At 43.6% G+C, this 21525-nt stretch overlaps 1 protein-coding gene across 3 annotated transcripts; it reads right to left on the bottom strand.

Annotated features, from left to right (window-relative positions):
- On the bottom strand, positions 1–20013 carry NCAPH (non-SMC condensin I complex subunit H). 3 transcript variants are annotated; one of them, XM_081016701.1, is made up of 18 exons: positions 19896–20013; positions 17477–17714; positions 17262–17355; positions 16780–16872; positions 15978–16116; positions 14705–14826; positions 12963–13152; positions 12185–12276; positions 11249–11454; positions 10180–10328; positions 9693–9799; positions 7802–7924; positions 7264–7371; positions 3847–4026; positions 2735–2851; positions 1916–2001; positions 858–933; positions 1–653 (listed from the first exon to the last, which is right to left on the bottom strand). In XM_081016701.1, the coding sequence occupies exons 2-18, from the start codon at positions 17707–17709 to the stop codon at positions 594–596; spliced, it is 2175 nt and encodes a 724-aa protein (XP_080872827.1). In that variant the 5' UTR covers positions 17710–17714; positions 19896–20013; the 3' UTR covers positions 1–593. The 3 variants fall into 3 exon arrangements, with proteins under 3 accessions (XP_080872827.1, XP_080872826.1, XP_080872825.1); XM_081016700.1 differs by lacking the exon at positions 19896–20013 and adding an exon at positions 19213–19562; XM_081016699.1 differs by lacking the exon at positions 19896–20013 and adding an exon at positions 18691–18711.
- Between the last annotated feature and the right edge of the window lie 1512 nt (positions 20014–21525).

Genomic DNA, 21525 nt, shown 5'->3' with positions numbered 1-21525 from the left:
TAGACCGTTGTGGAGAATGTACTTTTACTTTCCTGCATAGGCCTGGTGCTATTGAGTCCAGATACTCGTGTTAGCCTGTTCACCAGTTACACAGTTTTCTCACACACAAATAAAATTCCAAAATGATGTGGAGGGTCACATTGTTTATTACTTACAAAAAACACACATTTGTACAAATATATCAGTACATTCATATTCAATGATAAAGGAGGTTATAAGAAGAGAGCAAAAAGACATACAGGAGAGTTTTTATATGTACAGGAATTAAATACTCATGTTAAAATAAAGCAAACTGAATACATCTAGCAATTCTTAGCTGTGATCACAATCAGACAGTGGGAGAGGGAATTTGCAGAATTCAGAAGAGAATTAAAACACTAATGGCACTCTTTTCCTGACTTCCCATGGTTTCAAGTCTTGGAATCACAAACTGTTTAATCAAGAACATGTACTGATGCTGCTTTTGGCCTGGCCTCCTCAGTCTATGAGGATCATGTGTGTGTGTGTGTGTGTGTGTGTGTGTGTGTGTGTGTGTTAGATAAATTCCATCCTAGGTTTTCCAAGATTTTCTTATTCTGCCCCAGTGGCACACATTAATCTCCTTGCAGCACTAAGACTTCAGACAAGTCTTCCACACCTTCTAGCTTCAGGTTCTGGAGACAAAGGGGAAACAGGGATCAAAATACATATCAAGCTTTGAAATTTCCACATATGCAGCCAGCGCAGAAAAGAAGATATCATGGACTTGTTTGCCAAGGGCAAGATGTGAATCACTGCATTGCCTGTGTAGGCGAGAAAGAGCCCCTTCTCTCCAACTTGTCCTTGATGTTATTCAAGTTCCTGCCTTTATCACGTACCTTTTCATTCGCCAGATGCAGGAGGCAAGCAAATGCCAGTGGCGCAGACAAGTTCTTTGCCATCGTGGAAGGCAGTCTGTGAAAGACAAAAATCAAGCTGAGAAGTAGATCAAATACTTTGGGCATGATCACATTAAGCCACAAACCATGGACTACCATTGAACAAGCATTACATGCTGCTAAATAACACTCCCTGCTTTTCCCTCTTTGTCAGGCCAGCAGCAACAAACCATGAGCCTTGGCTAAGCATGACATGTAAACTGATGCTCAGGCTGTGGCCTGAGGATCAAAATAGGAACAAAATAGGAGCACATCCAAAACATTTACAGTAAACCGTGGTTTATGACTTATAGGGTTGAGTGAATGTGGCTTTTGTTAATAAGAGAGCTCACATCTTGCATTGCACAAACTCACTTTCCCCCTACTAAACCGATCTGGCAGCTATTTGTTCAGAAACCTACCAAACCTGTTTGACCAGTAGCAACAGTGGAGCAAAAGAAATGTGTGCACCCCTGGGCTGCAATCTTAAACATACCTTCTAGGAATACAACTGGTAAACATGCATACTATTAAGAGTACTTTGCACTTCTGGTGTTCTGGTGGAAGGCTAGGTCAGTACTAGTTATGACTTGACTACCTTAGCAGGTTGCCAGCAAGACAGCTGCTCACAGCTGGGTTATTTTGCAATGGGATAAAACAGGAAGACCTGCTGCATCCCAGTCTATGCCTTCTTTTGAATTCATCCTCTCAGCTACACAGCAAGAATGTACAGCATGGTTCTAAAAAGATTTTAAATTCTACAACCAACATTCCACTTGCAGAGCACAATCATGTCAGTGACTCAAGGTTGATTTTTATTTTATTTTATTTTTGCAAACAGGAAAATTTGATGACTAATTGAAGAAACATTCAGCAACTTGGGGGCCAATGCCAACATATGAAGCACACTTTAAATGGACCCCTGTGGTGGTTGGCTCCAATGCTTCAGCCAAAGGATTGGGGTGTAAATGTGTCTCTTTTCCTGGCATCCTAGACAAAGTCCTGGTGACTTGAAGTACCTGTGACACAGATCCTTGATAACGCTGCTGAAGACCTTCTGACCAGATACGACTGAAGAGTTAGCATCTTTCTCCATGACTTCATTCTGTGTAAGTAAGTTTGAAATCTTAAAAGGTCACCTAGTAAACAAACTGAAAGCCTGTGAAGCAGATCCTGTCATGTTTTAAACTTCTGTACCATGTGTCCAGTGCTTTTAATATTACCTACCTCAGAAGGTTGTTGGAAGGATTACAACTTGAACACCTGCAAGTACTATATAAATATTAAGTATTATATTACTGCTATGACAGATTCTCTGCCTAAAATCAGGGTGTGTGCCAACTGCAGGAAAATGCAAAGGCAGAAAGCAGCATTAAAACAGCCATAGGTGTGCAATCCTGGGTGTACTGCAGTTACATACAGTTCAGAATTCAGCTTTATGAGAATTTTGGCTTTGTAAAACAGCAAGTCTCTAATCCTTATGTTTACAAAGACATGCCTGAGCCAGAACTAGGGGGTGGGAGGAGGGGTGAGTAAGATTTCTAGTACCCTGCATAGCACTGTGGTCCTCCCTGTGATTAGCGAAGCCAATTAGATATTTTTAAAATAGATTACAGAATTCAGCCTTTAAGTCCAGAGTTCACACAGCCCTGAATTCCAGTTTTCTGCTGGTACTGCTGAACCAAGGAAGCAAATGGCTCCAGGTGACATTAAGAGTGCCACCAAAGCTGGTTGAGATAAAAACAGAATGAGAGCCTGTCTGTCTGGGATGGTGAGTTGGCCAAGGCATCACTGGGTAAGAGCAGCAGAGGCATTCAGGGTTTCCTGGGGCTGCATACCTCTTGCTCAGTTTGATTTGTCTGGGCATCAGTCAGGAGCAGCCACATGCCCTGCTTTAGCCTCTTCATGTCCATCTTTTTGGCAGTCTTTGCATACTGAATGTCAATCTTGTTCACCTAGAAGAGCAGAGAAAGGGAAACAGAGCTAGCCAAAGACCATCCAGTTAGAAGGCATCAGTAAACAGAAAGACAAATCTTCAACCCTGCCCCTTATGGCATCAAGGCACAAGCTACTCCCTATGCCCTTGGGCTTGCTATTTAAACTAAATAAACCCAAGAGTTCAATAAGAAAAAGCACAGAAGCAGAGGAAGCTAGTGACCGTCATTTTTATTTTGAATAAACACGTAGATCTTCTTGGCACCGAAAATACCAACTACCTCTTAGCCCAGCCAATAGGAGAAAGAACTAAATTTCCATCCTCCTAGCTTCACCAGGAATTGGCAAGCATATACCCTCACCCCCACCATAACACAAGGACTCTGAACCGTGCAGAAGACAGATCCATCTAGGCACAAGACTACCTTCTATGCCAGGGGTGGGGAGGTGTTTCAATCCAGAGGGCCACACTCCCTTCCAGAGGCCACATGCGGTGGTAGGTGTAAGCAGAGTAAAAGATGGTGGAGCAATGAATGTAAGTTTTATCTTTGGGCAGTAGCCTAATTTCTAAACAACCACCCACCCACACCCACACACCCTCTATCCTCCAACCAGGCAGACAAGAAGGATTATCAGAGGTCAAGGACACATTCCAGGCAGGCAAAGACAACCAAGGTTGGTGTAAAGCCAGCCCTGCGAGGGCTGTGGCCTGGGAAGAGTCCTGAGGGCCAGCTAGATCCCTGGAGGGCTGCAGCCAGGTCCCAAGCATGAGGCTCCCCAGCCCTGCCTTATGCAATGGGCGGCAGAGAAAGAGAGCTGCCTTGGCCTACACAGCAAGTGTCACAAAAGCCTGGAGCAGCCGAATGAAACTGTAGCGTAGCATGAGCCACAGACAGACACCCAGGTTCCAGTGCCACCTGTGAAATGTGTACCAGCCCCCCGGTAGCGCACAACAGACCTAAGCCTGAAAGAAAGGAGCTGCTTTGCAGGCCATGCATCCTACACCAGTACTTGCCTTCTGTGGCTCAGCCACCAGGTTCAATTCCCCATAGGTGGTGATATTGTTCCCATTGATGCCTCCATTGAGCTCTCTCTCCTGACCTGCCTCTCCTGCAGGATAGGCTGTCATTTCAAACATCCCATTCTGGCCCATGAAGTCCACAGGAACGTCATCGTCATCATCACCGTCACCATCCTGAGTAGAAAAAAAGGACAGGGAGGGAAGCCAAACAGGGTCAGAGTTAAGATGGAGAGCCAGGAAACACGCAACGCCCCTCACCCACACATTCAAGCAACATTCCCTCTCCCCCCAACTTTTTCTGCAGAGTTGCTCCAACTTTTTGAACTCAGATTCCCCACCCCTCTCTAAAACTAATCTATCTTCAAGGATTTCATCTTTATGCTAAGGCATAAAAGGAACTCTTGGATCAAGCCAAGTGGATATTGAGGATATGAAAGCTTTTGGAAGGCAGGAAGATTTCCAAACGCCTTCAGACACTGGAGAGTTAGATGTACTATACGAAAAAGGTCCCATAAGTTCTCCTGTATCCTCCTCCACCAGAGACAATGCATCAGCTACAAGGCAGCAATAACTGTGTAAACTAGAGATAAAACTACATAAAAGGGATGTTTTTGCTGCCTCAAGATTTTAGCCACTTGAGACATATTGGTTTGCAACTCCATAAGGGCTTTCTAAGGTTTCCTGTGGATGAACACAAATGAGGTCATCCATTCCACTTGCTAAAGACTCCACAGCCAGCTAATGGAATAATCCTTAAGCAAGCTTAACCACTGACATATTCTACTGAGCTCTTGCAAAGCCCTCCAGTGAGATCTGAATGAGGTAGGTCATCCAGGGGACTGCAGTGAGGAGTCATCAATATGTTGACAATGCTCAGCTTTCTCTCTTTTACATCTCATCCAGGGGAAGTGGAGGTGGTTCTGGACTGGTGCCTGGAGGCACTAATGGACTGAAGCTCAGTTCAAACAGGGCAGAGGTGCTGTTGGTGGGTGGTTCATCTGTTCAGGAGGATAGTGTTCAGCCTGTTGTGGAAGGGGTTGTACTCTGCCACAATAGTCAGGCACACAGATTGGGGGAGGTTTACAGCCCCATCATTGTCACTGGAGACTCAAGTGGATTCGGGGAAAGAGTGCCTTTAGACAATCCAAGCTCATAGGCTCTTCCAGACAGATAGCTTAGCCTCCATTACCCATGCTCTGATAATGTCAAGGTTGTGTTGCTGCTCTATGTGAGGCCAAGGATAGCTAAAAAGCTTCTGTTAACTGTCTAGCATCTGCACTCTGAGCTAACGGAGACCAGAAGGTAGGATCTCTCCCGTTTTAGTCCCAGCTTCATTGGCTTCCTGTTTGCTTCCAGGCCCAATTCAAATTGCTTTAATTCATGTTTTAAAGCCATGTCTTTGGAGCCAAGTATCTATTGGAGCTCCCCCCCCCCCCCGCCCATGCTAAGATGTACATTTTCTCGGTAGTAAGTGTACCCAGGAGACAGCCTTCGTAAATGGTGGTGCTGCACCTGCGCAATGCCCTCCCCAGGAAGGCACCCATTTTGCCTAGTACCCAAATTATAGCAAAGTGCCCATCACCATCCCAGGCTTTCAGATATCTGAAGTTTTAAACTCTTAAGCTGGTGTTATGTTTTTGGTTGGCATTTTATCATGTGCTGTTCTTTTAGTCAGATTTGTGGTTTTTACTCTTTTGTAAGTTGCACAGGGAATACCGATTGGGGAATGAATTTCCCAAAATAAGTAGTCCACAGAGCCAAATTTCATTAAGGCTGCAATCCTAACCCCACTTACCCAGGAGAAATCCCCAGTGAATCCCAAAGTACGTACTTCCAAGTAAAAATGGTTAGATTGCACTGTAAGCCAAACTACGTATGACCATAACAATAATAGCATCCAGATTTACTCATGTTTCTATTTCCCTCTTCTTCATCCATTGTTTCAGTGATGCTGTAAGTCTTCACATACAATATTATTAGTTATGCCATTCAGGTCACATACAGAATACAGTTACTAATTGTATTCTAGTAACATTTACCCAGTGAAATTAATAGACCTAAGTCAGTTTAACACAACCCCAAACATTTAAAGCACAAGAGATGGTATTCAATTTCAATCCTAGTCCAACTCAGAGCAGACTCACTGAAGTTCATGACCACGACTAATTCCAGCCTGTTCATCTCCATGTGTCTACTCTGAGTTGGATTTTAAAAGGTAAAGGTATCTCTGACCATTAGGTCCAGTCGTGGACGACTCTGGGGTTGCAGCGCTCATCTTGCTCTATAGGTCGAGGGAACTGACTTTGTCCGCCGACAGCTTCTGGGTCATGTGGCCAGCATGACTAAGCCGCTTCTGGCGAACCAGAGCAGCGCACGGAAACACCGTTCACCTTCCCACCAGAGCTGTACCTATTTATCTACTTGCACTTGACATGCTTTCGAACTGCTAGGTGGGCAGGGGCTGTGACTGGACAACAGAAGCTCACCCTGTCGCAGGGATTCGAACTGCCGACCTTCTGATCGGCAAGCCCTAGGCTCTGTGGTTTAGACCACAGCACCACCCGCGTCCCTTCGAGTTCGATTTAGTTAAATAAAATCTTATATCACTTTAATAGTTATGGCTTCTCCCAAAGAATACTGGGAACTGTAGTTTAAAGGTACCAGGAACTGATAGAACACCCATAGTCCCCTCAGAGAGCTACAATTCCCAATGTTTCCTGGGAAAAGGGACTAATTGTTAAACCAATCTAGAAATTGTATCTCTGTGAGGGGAACAGGGTCTGCTCATAACTCCCAGAACACTTAAGCTGAAGTCCCCAGGATTATTGGGGGAAGCCAAGGCTGTTCAAAGTAAGGTAATGACCACGGTTTCCAGGAATTTCTTTTGTTTAAGACTTTTGTGAGTGAGCTGAGAGTTTGTTTGGACCCTGGGAAAGAACCCAGAGGCTGAGAGGGAGGGTGTGTCAGAAGAAAAATGATATTGGGGGGGTATGTAACTTTGTTTAATGTAACATTTTTATATTTTATATTTAACATTTTATATTTAACATTTTATATTTAAGTTTATATTTATATTTAAGTTGTCTGTTGTTGCTTCTTTTTTGCACACCTCTTAGAGAAGCTGCCTGTGCCATGGTTGCAAAATATTATCCCCCTTCTGAGATCCAGACAATGTGGGATTATTCCTTATTCTAGTTAGGGTCCCTCAGTTGTTAGAGCGCCTTTTGAGGTCCTTCAGATAATGTTGCACTGAGGCAGAACTGACAAAAGCCACCGAGGTTGTTAACCAATAGGAAGGCTGCCAAACCTCTCTGCCCAGATTGGCAGCCAGCTTCTATAAGACTCACCAAAAACCTTCATATAAGAAAGGATGCAACCCACTGTAGTGTTTCTCTGATCTTTGCAGCTTACCTGCAATGCAGGACAGAAATTGGAGGTGTCATTGGGGTTGTTGTAATCATACTCTTCAACCTCACTGTCGTGACTGGACGAGTCACCCTGCAGTGGCACCTTCGACAGCTGCAGAAACCAAAGACTTGGGTGACTTAGGACATCAGTCACTAATGGGAAAGATCATTAAACTAAAACACACTCACTCCAGAAATTGCTTCAGCATGCCCTTCTGCCCAGAGCAGCCAACTGATAACCAAACCAAGCTGAAACTGCAGTACAGTGGTACCTCGAGTTACATACGCTTCAGATTACAGACTCCGTTAACCCAGAAATATTACCTCGGATTAAGAACTTTTTTTCAGGATGAGAACAGAAATCATGCAGCAGCAGCACGGCAGCAGCGGGAGGCCCCATTTGCTAAAGTGGTGCTTCAGGTTAAGAACAGTTTCAGGTTAAGAACGGACCTCCGGAACGAATTAAGTACATAACCAGAGGTACCACTGTAATGACAGGGGGAGGCAAGGCAGGAGTGTTGCATGGAATTGAGAAAGCTTACCCTATTGGCTGGCTTAAGGAAGAGGCGGGTGAGGTTGTCTGGATCATAGCGGAAATCTGCAGGAAGAGTTTTGCTTTTCTTGTTTTGACTTTCAAGGGTTGACTTGGACAGAGTAGTAGCTGCCTGTTTGAGAAAAGCAGAAGCCCACAGAAAAATCAAGCACTCCCCTCCAAATATCACCTTTCTAAACCTGAAGTTTATACTTCACTGGAATCAAATCTGATTTGAATATGCTTTCGTTTATCAATACACACTTCAGCACCTCCTGTAGTACCTTAGCACTGCAGTTTGGGAATCAATGGTATAGGGCAACACATCAATAGTCTGTGAGCTAAGAAGGTAAGAACAAATGTTGCAAAAGGTAGGAAAAGTAATCTGGAGATATTTCCTCAAAAGTGCAGTCCCTGCATTGATTCAACTGGCTTGAATTTTAGACCTACTTCGATTATATATAAAAGAATGCATAATTATTATACACTAATCAAGTCAAGGCTGCTTATATGCTATGCTACGAGTTCTTAATTTATAATGGAAATTTTCACACGCTGTCACCCAGAGCCACACTTTCCAAAACACTGGTTTAGAACCAAGACAGCTTCTTTGGATTTAGGTGGAAAGGAGAAATAAGAGCTGAGTGTCATCAGCACCAAACCCCAAAACTCTGGACAAACTTTCCCAGAGGTTTAACCTAAGTGTTAAATAGCACAGAGGACAGAACAGGATTCTCAGGGGCTCTACAGGCCAATGGCCAAGGTGTCAAACAGAAGTTCCCCAGTACCACCTTCTGGGTTCACCCCCTCCAGGAAGGAACAGAGTCACTGTAAAACAGTGCCTCCAAGTTCTATCCCAGCAAGGTGGTCCAGAAGGATATAATGGTTGATGGTACAAGAACCACCAAGAGGTCCAGAACTCCGGTCCAGCTCCTGGCATAAAGCAGTCACCAAGGAGACCAAAGCAGTCTCTGTCCCATAACCAGGCCTGAAACCAAACTAAAATGGATCTAGATAGTCTTTTCCAGAAACCCCTAGAGCTGAGAAGCCACCAGACACTTCAGTACCTTGCCCCCAAATGGTACCCAAATGGTATTTTGGAGACTGGCCAATGATTATCCAATATGGTGGGATTCAGGGAGGGCTTTTTCAACAGAGGTCTTATAACTGTCTCCTTTAGGTGTGCTGGAACGCAGCCTTGTTGTAAGGAGGCATTGACCACTCCCTCTACCCTTCCAGCCAGTCCCCCACTGGCCCTTTTGATGAGTCAGGAAGGGCAAGAATCCAGAATAGATGCAGTAGCTCTCACATTTTCAAGGATCCTTGTCTACATCCTCAGGCTACATAAACTGAAAAGTATCCATTAACACTGGATAAGCAGAGGCCAAAGTTACACCCACTGGACCTGTATCAACTAGTGTCCAAGTCAGAACAGATTTGAGCGATTTAGTCAGCAAAGTGCTGAGCAACTTGTTCACAGAGAGCTGTCAAGTGGTCTAAATTATGACATGGGCCTTTGTAAGAGACCCCTGACCACTTGAAACAGCTCCACTGAACAGTTCCTTGCTGATGCAATGGAGGCAGAGAGAGAAAAATACTTTTTCACTGCCACAGAGTAGGTCTTCAAAGATGTTCTATCCCGTGTTCTGTCAGACTCATTTAGAGTTTTCCACCAACATTGCTCTAGTTGCTGTCTCCTACTGCTGACTGTCCTCAACATGTTGTATTCAAAGGCTTGTCTTCTCCTAACATGGGAATTCTCCAAAGTTGTAATGGGTAACAGCAGTTGACAAGACCTATCCTTTATTGTATAAAATATTTTTAAAACTGCTTTTAAAGCTAGTAATATCTTGTGTAACAACCACCCACATACACGCCCCTATCAAGAGTTAAAAACATACCCTTGTTTTGCAGAAGTAAGGCTCAAAATCAATCTCATCTTCAAAGTTTATCTCAAATACTTTTTTTGCAGCCTTTCTTTTATTTGCTTTCTCAGGGTTGGCATCACCTGTGAAGAGTGAGTAGAAGCAACTGAGTGGAAGATGTTGCTGGATCTGCTACAGAAGGTTAACAAGAGTTTATTATTTGGTGCTGCTGCTTGTTTCAGAGTGCACTTCCTAAAATGTTGAATATCGCCTCAGTTGTCTTTCGGCAATCTCTACTACATACCACCTCACCTTGGAACTCTCAAACCTAATTCGAGGGTCAGGATAAGCTTTGACAATGCTTTGCTTTGACTGAGTCACATCCGAAGAGGCATGAACTGTGGATTTCATGTTCTGAGAAGACTTGCATTTCCAAATTCTACACAGGACCTATAAAGCTGTAGGTCAATATGCAAGCAGAAAGCCAGGGAATGAACTCCCACGACTCCCTTCACAGCCTTACCTTTATGGTGAGGCTTGAACTGCCAGTGCTCTGGGCCTGCCCACATGGACATGGTTCGGGGGCTGAAGTAAGAATATTCGCTGGGCTTCAGGGACAAATGAAGCGACATGGACCTGACATCTCCTTCCCCCAGGGGAACCACTTCTTTTCTGGAAGAAGTACATACACACGCCTGATTATAAAAGTCACCAGTTTTATTCATTCTCACCAGGATTTTATTCTATTTGTAAAGCTTCCTCAAAGGTTTTTTTAAAAAAATTCTCCCCACCATTTTAATTATTTTTATGAATTGTTGCCTGTGAAGCATCCTGAAGTGATTTCACAATGAAGAAAAACATTCAGAGTAAAACATATAATACATAGTTTTATAAACCTTTGAAATCCACTCTTAACCGAATGTAAACAAGAAAGCCATAGGCCAACACAATACGAACAAAACAGGCATTTCAGTTCAGCAGACAGATATATACAACAGAACAACACACACCCAATGTAAATCCCACATTACCCCTCTACAATAAACTATAAAAGTGTTAAAATATAATAAGACAAAAGCAAATCCCACTCCCTGCCCCCCCTCCCGTTTTTGGAACCTGGCTCATTTTCTTTGTTGCCAGAGTAAATCTGGCTATTTGGATGGCAATGAATACATCTTTGCCTGCAAGCAATACATAGATCACAATGGGTCTGCCTGACAGAGATTGGAGGCTACAAGACTTGTGTGCCTTGTATAAGGGATCACTTAACAGGTAATGGGAGACATTCGCAACCTCACTGGATGAGTTGAGATTTCTGAAACGTTCCATCCAGTAAAGCAGAGGACATATACTGGAGGCATAAGGCTGGGAATTATTTTCTTGAAGGAGCAGTGGTATAGATTATAAAACAATTCTCCAAAACTTCAAATCCAATTCTAATACTAAAGGGGATTTAGAAGGTTTGTTGAAAGAACGAGATCTTCAACAGGTGCTAAAACACAATAGTGACCATGTCTATTTTATGGGAGTTCCAGAGGGTAGGCACCACCACACGAAAGGCCTGATTCCTACACAAACCTTCCTCAACATACCTCAACATTCCTGGTGTTTGTCTACATAACTCCAACTTTTCGGAGAACTCGCTAAGGTCCTTCTCAACTGTCTCGGCCGGGATGTCAGCATCAAAATCGTTCTCTGCTGGGTCCTCAGAATAGTCTCCAGGGTCACTATCAATCTCTGCATTGACGTCAAATGCCTGGTCACTCTTCTTAAATTTATCCAACAAAGCAGCCACTGACTGAAAAGAAAAGAAAATGTAAAAGGAAAATCCTTTTGGAGGCAGAGAGAAAACTGACAACAGAATTAGTGTATAATTTGTGTGACTTCAACAGAGAAAGGGGGGAATATATGAATAGCTGCTAAAATGTATACAAGAACAAAATGCATTTTAATCCCACAAACAAGAATAGGCAACAAAAATAAGATTACTAAAATACAATATACATCTCATCCACCCAAAATGATGCCTATACATCAATCTGAAGTAGAAACAAAACTCGCTTCAGTCTCCAAAAGATCTTCCTCAGTGGCCTAGGAATTTGTCACAATTTGACACAAAAGTTAGTTGACCTATATAGATATGTAGGCCAGCTATATAGATAAGGCAAATGACTAATCGCATTCATAAAGCTACCATGCCCACATGGTGAACATGAAGATATGAAGAACATTTTAAAATATGGTGCTTTTATACTAAGCACCCAAGCATATATGTTTTCAGGGTACCCTGTAAATATCAGATTCCAGATGTCACCTATTCAATGTAATAGCAATGTGAAACTGTGAGGCTATAGGTACCTCTGCCTGCAAGATCAAGTGGCTGACAATGAAGCTTCAGAAACATTTTTTTAAAAAAACACAACCACCATGAAATGCAGGCAATTATGGGCTAGAGACTGAAATAGCTTTAAATCCCCCCATTGTGTGACCAGTTCACTTAATTCACTGTGGCGGCCAGCTTGACATACCTCATTATGGGTTTCACTGTCCCACTGGGTAAATAAGAAGCCAGCCAATGAAGGGCAGATGGGGCGCTTTTCAGCACACTGCAGAAGGATGGCTAGAAAGGAAGACAATAAGAGAGGAGTTGGAGATTCCAAGCCATAACCGCCCCCCCCCCTTATGCTACCATGCTCCCCCACAGATGAGAACTCTGGACAAAGAGAACTCATGAGTGATCTTGATAGGCCCCTAATCCTTGTACTACTAATAGTAATTTATACCCTTGATTACTGGTAACTTGGGCTGAGGCCCTGGTGTCAGGGGGCTTGGTACCATGTCTCCCCAACCATCCACTCCTTCAGTTTCTACTCCCTGCAGACTTCAAGGACACAGGCACCTGCTGTACCCACAGCTGCTCCTTCTTTGATACTTGCAAAGGGATGGACAAAAGAGAGCCTTCTGTTGAGGGTAAGCTCATTTTTGGAGCCTGGCCCATGGTATCTCTTCTCCAGGGCATTAAGTGAAGGAAACATTCCCCACCCCCTACCAAATCAAAGTAGAAAGAAGAGGTGGTATCAAGCCTGCAGGCATCTCTTTCTTTATAACGCTTAGCTCCTGTGAACACTCAGACTGGCTCTGCCTCCAGAGGCAAAGCAGCATGACTCCTCTATCACTGCAAAGTGGAAAGGTCTCAATATATGTGTGATCCCACCTATCCTATCCTGGCTTGGTTCTCAGCCTACTCAAAATGAAACATTACTGCACCTAGAAGAAGATGGAGAGTTAGCAACTGTTAGCACCTACACTTTAAGCCTGTCACTTTCACATGAGAAGATGTCGGCAGCTCGGCAGTCGTAGAAGAAGGCAGGGGGATGACCATGGAATCAAACAGAACTTCACTGAGAAAGTTGTGTACATGAAGCATAGTGAGGAAAACACCAGCCGTACTGCACTCATCAAAGGAGGCTGCTGTTCTCTGGAACATGGGATCAACCTGGTTGGGTGGAGGTGGGGGGAAATAACAGGAGCTCAGGTTCAAATATCAAGTTCAATGAAACTTTGCAGATGCTGCTTAACCTTCACTGTTTGGACCAGTAGCAAAGGCTCCAGGCTCTGTCCCCAAACATGTTCCCAGGAGTATGTCATGTAAAGCTAAACACATCAAGGGAAGGAAACAGAAGCCACCAAATATTCCCTTCTCACTTCTCATCCCTCTTCCACCCACCACAGCAAAAAGGCACATGGTTTTACTCATAAGATATTTTTTACATCAAGCCTCTTCAGTGATTAAGCAATACAACTGACTGCCTAAGTGATCAAAAATATATATCTCAATATGCAGCAACACATTTTGAAATATTATAGGAAGTGCAAGAACCTACCATTATAGACAAAAAGGTCCTATGCTTTACTAGGTCTTCAAATATTTTATCTTCCTAGTACAACAAAGGACAAACAAAAGCATCCTTTGCTGAGCCCTAAAAATTAAGATTTGCCTCCATTAATTAAAAATGGACTCAACTGATTTATCACCTTAACTATAGATTTCTCATCTATAGATTCAATTGGTAATTATTATTATTATTATTATTAATAATAATAATAATAATAATAATTTGGTACTTGCCCTTCATCCTAAGGTCTTAGGGCAGTTTACAAGAATTTACAAAGCATACAACCACATTCATAGGAGCCAACTCCTAGGAGCTGAGCAGTCTTCACCCCCCCCCCCAATATTTGACGGGCATTGTGATTCAAATGGTGTCCACGCACCATGTAATGTGATCCATTATACAGGGCAGGGCTTCCTTGCCCCCCCCCCAAATATTTTATTCAAGTTGGCACCGCTGACCATGTTATGCTAGCCTTCACATCCCATGTAGAAAATGGTCTGAGGTCACCTTAAGATCACAGGCTGCATGGGAACACATAAAACTCTATATGCTTTCCACACTAGCTGGAACCTAATGGTGCAGGATTCCAGCTCCTGTGGAAAGTCTATGCGCTTAGATATCCATAGACAGGCTTTCCCCTGCATACATCCAGACTTCATGCACGGACATTGGCCCCACAGCTCCTTTCTGTGTGTCAAGGGAGCTTAAGCTACTGGTCCTTGATACCAACCCAGTTCCACTCTCCAGACTGTGAACTTGCTCTGCCCATGGACAGGAAAGCACTAACTTCTCACTCTGTCAGATACTCTACACATTGTGTGCAGCTGTATGCCAGACTTAGAACAGTGGAACAGCATTTCACTCCCTAAAGGGGCGAAAATTCCTGCATTGCAGGGGGTTGGACTAGATGACCCTCTAGGCCCCTTCCAACTCTACAGTTCTATGATTCTATGAAAAGGATGGATCCCAACAGGAACACAGGATAGTTGTAATGAACTGACCAACAAAGATGAACATGCTGTTCCTCCACCACCCAGATTTCTGCTCTAATGTCTCCAACTATTCTCCCAGCAGATGCTGTAGGCAGATAGTCAACCAACTACTTTAGGAAGGGGGTGTTTGAGAAATGTCCTTCGGAGCAGGTTCTCTCACCTCACACCTATGATCTTCATCGGAGATATTAATGTTATTCAGATTCCGTTCAATAGTTTTGTACTGGTGCTTCCTCTTGCTCAGACGTGTTTTGGAACTCTCAGAATCCACAACCCCTCCACCTACAAGAATGGTCACAACTCAAGGTAATCATCATCATCATCATCATCATCATCCAGGTGCAAGTACTTTCCAGTGCTACTCAGTTACAAAGTCCAACTGTTCTGCTATCTTGCATCATTTACAGGTGAGAAAGAAATAATCTCTCCTGTTCCTTTACACAAATGGATCTTCCCATCTCTTCAATTATGCTTTGGCTATCTCAAAAAAATATTGCAAGTCACTTTCATGACGTGAGATTTATACCTGTACCTACTGACAAATGCAGGGAAGAGAACACAAGTATGAAAGGATTTTCTGACACAGGTAAGTTGAGCTGCTTGCAAATACAAAGTCTTTGGTGGGTTGGATGTTATTCAACCTCCCATTCAAAATAAAACAAAAAACCAGAGGCGATGTATTGGAGACACAAGGCTGTGAAGGCATTCCCAGGAAGGAGACACCATAAGGGATACAAATTAATTATCAAGACAAATCCCACTCGTTTAAAAACAAAAACTAGAGATGCTGAGAACTGATCTGGGACTGTGTGTCTCACAAATAGTGATGTGGATCTGGGAAATTTTAAATTGAAATTTTCTCAGAGAATATTCTATTTTTAGCTTCCATTGTAAGAGTTTCTGATGCCCCAGTTAGTAATCTAATTTAGCATGTTTAGTTTACTTCTTTTTAGTAAAGCAACAACAAAAAATGGTATGTTTTAGTCTCAACACAGCACAAGTATTAGACCAGATATATTTGAGGGGAGAAATTAAAGCACACTTAATGTGGTTTAACATTTTATTATGTATAATCTTTTACTGACATAATTGTAAAAATCCAAAGACAGGCAATAGTATGTACTGCCTTAATACTGTTTCAGGTAAACAGCATTAAGACAGCGCATACTATTCTTTGTCTTTAAACACTAAAAACTAGTAACAGATTTCAGTTACCCAAATAACTTTGCATATGTTGACTCATAATCATCTGAAATATATTAATTAGAACTTGCAACTTCCAAGCTTGCCTTATCTTGTTTGACATCCATTCATAGGTACTAATGAAACAGATTTTTTCCCACCCCACATCACTGCCTACAGCTGTGCTATGGGCCTTCCCCACACGTGCTATTCCAAATCCCATGCTCAGCTCATCGTGATAAGCAACACACCTGTATCCTGACCATCCACAGGCTCTGCAGTAGCAGACTGTTTTCCCAGCCCTCCAAGAACTCTGTAAACATCTGCATGGACAGCATCAACTTTTGCTGCATAGATCTTTGCACTGGCATCCAGGGTACCAGCTGCTACCTGTAAGGGGGAATGTTAAGAAAGAAGTTAAGAGAGTGGAACTAAGCTTTGAGTGGGCTACTATGAACCTACAGACTACTTGTCAACAAGATAAGAAAAGCCTTCCTTTTCTTTGCCTTGCTTCCCAGACTTTCCACCTGCCCTCCTCCTACTCTGGGCTTCTGTCTCAGGCTGAAAAGGGTACGAAGACAAACTAAGGTTGGTTAGATTAGCCCAATTGTCAGGAATAGTAGCCATTATTTAAATATATGCAACTATTCCTTTCCAGCCTGGTTGTTCCTCAGTCAAAACAATCTTCCCTCACGATGGCTTTTGGCAACCTGGAAATAGCCTTTCAAAGTCTAGCAAACCCAACCTGAGTCCTCCATAAATGAATGTGTGGTACTGCTAGGTAGAATGCGGTGGCAGACAGTTTTCACTTTCTGCAGTAGATCAGTAAGCCAGCTTTTCCAGAGGGGGCATTTTTAAAATTTGCTGCATGGACCACACTAGGAAGAATAGCAGTATTTCAACGTATACATTCACACATGACCCTCAAAGAAGCAGAGTGTAGGAAGAAACCCAGGACTCTCCAAAAGTTACCAGAAGTGGATATGCAGATCAAGCCCAACCTTTTCTGTGCACATTCTCTGTCACAGGAAACACATGAGGAAGGCCTCTAACCTTAAAGTTGGTGGGTTCAGAGTCCTTTTGTCTGAGTATTTCTGTCATGTAGTCGATAAGGTGCAAACCAAATACATTCTTCGTGGTGATTTTCTGGAAGAGGGAACAGCAAGTTGACATTATTGACAGCTACATTCTTCATCCTGGAATCTACAGTAAACAATAATCTTAGAATCTGCAACTAGTTCATCTAAATCCTGTGCCAAGAAAGGTCTAATTCTACAATCCACTTGAATGATACGAAATTTATGAAAACTTGCTTTATTTGTATCATTAATTGTCCTTCTAGTTAACATGTATAAGTACAATAAGCTATGCAGGAGGAAAGATGGTCAGTATTCTGAAGGTATAAATCTAGATTCAGAGGCATTTTACATTTATATGAAATCATGGAATGCAAGCAGTTCTGCCTGTAGTAGCCAGAGCAGCTCTTGATAAGGGTGTGTCTTTGAAGTTAATGAACAGATGCTAGACTTACTTACATTTTCTGTTGAAAGTTTGATGCATGTGGAATAATGATCTGCAATTTGGGCATTTGACAGTTGTGGAATTGCTGGCAATGATGTTTCTGCTTGCCTAGAACAAAGCAATAAGCAAAGCAGTGTAGTATAGCAATAAATCTCTCTCTCTCTCTCTCTCTCTCTCACACACACACACACACACACACACAATCAATGCTTGCACAAACCACACTTACTTGTTGGACGGGGACTTTATAAACAGAGGCGACTCGGTGCTAAACTGCAAGTCAACCACCCTGGAGCGCCGACGCTGCTTCCTCTCACGCTCATCATCATTCCCAGGGCAGTTTTCCAGCACAGGGGTGCCTGAGGCACTAAGAGGCTGCCGCCTAGTGCCAGGGGACACAAACACACTGTCTAAAGAGGCATTTCCTTTAGAGCCAGCAGACTGCGGCGTTGAGGCACTCATTGTTGCTAGGAGGGAAACAACAGCTAATGAGATCTACAATTCATTGGTAACAACAGTTGCATTGGCTTCCAGTTCATTTCTTACCACAATTAAAAGTACTGGTTTAATGTCTTTCATGCCTCAGCACTCCTGCTCTATGCCCTCTTTGAGTGGTTTTGCCTGCCTAGAAATGTGTTTCTGCGCAAACCTCTGGATTTTATGTAGCTGGAGTGTAGCCTACTGCACAGGATATAGTCACATTGCTACACTCACTTTCCCCTCTCTGGACTCACCTACTTCTTGACTCCCACCTGTGCCCATCACTGGAAGGCTGCCCTTGAGAGAAAGGAGTCCTTGGGCTGAAATAGGTTCCCTAAAGTAACTCATTGGAGCCTATGATGTGGGCAAGAAAAGGGTTCTTTTTCACACTTTAGGGCCAGGATACCTGAAATACCATCTTCTCCAGTATGAAACTTGGCTCACATACAGTTGTACCTTGGTTTTTGAACAGCTTAGTTCTCGAACGTTTTGGCTTCCAAACACCACAAACCCAGTGACTGTTCCGGTTTGCAAACTATTTTTGGAAGCTGAACGTCTGATGGGGCTTCAAACGTCTTGGAAGTTGAACTGACTTCTGGAATGGATTTATTCAACTTCCAAGGTACGACTGAATTAGATTCAGGGAAAAGGGTATTTTCCATGTTCTGCACTTGAGGTATGGCTGGTAGGAATTCGCCGGGGGGGGGGGGTCCTTCCCTGGCTGCACCCAGGCTTAGAACTCCTTGCCTGGCACAGCCAATTTAGCCCCCTCCTCCTCGACTTTCCATCAGATGGTGTAAAAAAGAAGACACTCTTCTCTTTTTGCCTGCCAGGCAGTTGCAATGGTTTTAATGTATCTATGTGGGAATTAGTGTATCTTTATTTGGTTACTTTAGGTTTCTGTAGGCAAGATAAAGTGACTGACAAATTTAATACATAAATAATGGAATTTGCCTTTTCTACTGCTGCTGCACACTGGCCAGCGTCTTGGGGTCATGGTGGATAGCTCAATGGATGGTCTCAGTCCTGGTCCATCACCTCCATTTCAGACTCTATGAGCATGTACATGAAATTAATTTTTTGCTTCAACATGCAGCAGCTTGTGGTTTTTTATAATGAACTGCATTTCCTATTTTTACTGCCCTCAGCTTAGAGGTCCTTTCAGGAAGTCTTTCCAATCTCTTTGATTTAACCTCTCTAAACAATTTAGTGTCATCAGGAAACTTGGCCTCCTCACTGATCAGTCCAAACTCTACATCATTTATGAAGTAAAGAAGCACAGGTCCCAGCACCAAGCCTTGGGGATCTCCGCTTTCTACATCCCTCTATTTGGATAACAGCCTATGTATTCCGACTATTTGCTTCCTGCAGTTAACCAATTCCTGATCCACAACAGGACCTCTCTTGTTCTTTGACTGCCAAGATTTCTCAGCACTTTGCCAAAAGCTTTTTCAAAAGCCCAAGTACACTCTTCCGACCGCTCACCTCTATCTATATGCTCCATCCATCAGCAGCAAGAGTAACTGGGAGCTCCCAGTCGCTCCCCCAATTTTCCCTAGACAAAGGTGACCACAAGCTAGCCTCTCTCAAACTTGGGTCCCGGGCTGTTGGTGGACTACAACTCCCATCACTCCCAGGACCAGTGGTCAGGGGCGATGGGAGTTGTAGCCCGGCAACGTTTGGGGACCCAAGTTTGAGAGAGGCTGCTTGGAAGCTGCCGAGGCCAGAGCATTAAATCACGAAGACGGGCAGCAGGCAGCCTCCCTTCATTGCGCGCCCAGCAGCCACGATTCCGCCTGCGCAAGGCCCGTGCGCGTCCCCGCCAAGCGAAGGCGCAGCTCCGCGCCTCCGGGAATCTCTTCTCCCGCCGCTCCGGCTCTCGCTCCCGCGGCGGGGCGACCAATGAGCGGCCTTCGGGCGACGCTTGCGCCGCCAATCAACGTCGCTCCTTTCAAAAGTCCTCCGTCGCGCACTTCTCCGCTCCCTATTGGCCAAGCCTTTCCAGTGTCGGCCAATCAGCGACCAGCTTCTTACAGAGCCTCTTTCCCGCCCGCCGCCCCCCCCCCCCCGCGAAGGCGCCTCCGAAAGTGGGGCAAGGCTTGAGGCGGCCGCGGCCTGCTTTGCCTTACGCCGACCTTTAATTTCCCGCCTAGCTGCCCTTAACTCACCTTCCCCCCGCCGCGCGGAGTCAGCCACCGACTCACACTTCCCAGCCGGCAACCATTTTCCCCTCACAAGCGCCGCTTCTCCGCTTTTAATTTACCCGCGCCGACACAGTGCGCAGGCGTGGCGCGGGCGTGACGTCAGCGCGCAGTGAACGGGCGACGCGAGGCTAAGCGCGTACCACGTGTGAGGAGCGAGAGAGAACAGAGTTATGAAAAGGATAGAGAGTCTATTCCTGGCATTTCCGAGTTTCATACGTACTTCTCTCAATTGTGATTTTAAAAATGGGACTGTTCTTAATACAGTAAATGCAGATTACAGTAGGTATTCCATTTTTGATAAATGAAATACATTGTAGATAATTAAAAATAGCAAAAATGTAACAAATAGGTAGGCTGCATACGCATCAAATATCTAAATATTTGACTTTCCCCCAAAAATCATGGGAATTGTAGTTTACCCCTCACAGAGACCAAAAAGCTACAATTTCCAGGATTCTTAGGAGAAGTCACCGGCAAAAAATTCGTATTAAAATGCATAGCACCAGAAAGATGATAAAAGTTGGAAAATATGTTGGGATGGGGAAGAGAGAGAGTGTACCAGCAGGTGTATCTTAACAAATATTTGTTAATGCATAGTTTTAAAGAGATAACTGAATAAGCAACCTATAGTTGTTGTTGTATATACCTGTTTTCATGATAATAATATATAAGAGCTGATTTTTATATATCGTTTATGAGTAAATGCTTTATACAATGTTATAAGAAAAAACTGCTCCATTTCCCTATTAAGGTACCCAAGAGCCCGTGTAGAGTCCTTAGGTGGATTCCCTATCGATAGGAGAAAATAACAGAGGCCAACCAGAGAATATTGAGAAGCAAAGCACCTAGTAAGCCTGATCTTTATTAAACGGTTGCAACAGGGTGCTCACGCAGGAGGGAGGAGAACCCTGAACAATGGTGCACAAGCCCTTATATAGACTTTTGAAATTGCCCACCTCCAAGACCACCCACCTAAAACATCATACATGCTTCGCAGAAGGAGGCGGTCTACAGCAGAACTCCCGCCTACCAGGATGCCTGACAATGGTCACATTGCATTACCTGGGCAGCCTGGACATTCTTTTGTGATGGTTAATACTTTAGTTCCTGAATCAAGGTCACAGGCTCACCCTGTTCATGCACAAATATGCCCAAAAGACAGGTAAGCAAGACAGTTGGGAGGCTTTCCCATTTCCTTCCTCCTTGCAGAGAAATATTTGAGGTCAATTTGGGAGAGTCAAAATGGTTTCAGGATTGCTCTCCTGTACTATTTCAGAGACGTGGTTTATATACTTATGTATGTGTTTGCCTTGTACATTTAAGAACATTAAATTTATATTTGAGACCTTAGAATTCTTATAACAACAATACATTCCATTTTGTAATTATAAATATTTTTAAATTGTAGATTTCCTTGATAAAGGTTGGGAGTAGTTGAAAAAACAATGGATCAAAAATTATTTCCTTTTTCTTACCCTATGCTTTTTGCTCCTTGCACTTCTAGGGCCATAGCCAATTAAGACATTAATGAATCAGTTAAGCCAGAGTCAGGGCCGTCTTTAGCAGATGCGGTGCCGGGGTGCAAAAACCCACC

Source organism: Podarcis pityusensis (assembly GCF_964106645.2).
Source record: "Podarcis pityusensis genome assembly, chromosome: 8".
NCBI lineage: Eukaryota > Metazoa > Chordata > Lepidosauria > Squamata > Lacertidae > Podarcis > Podarcis pityusensis.
Note: the sequence above shows the minus strand (reverse complement) of the source record. Positions and strands in the feature narration are given on the sequence as shown.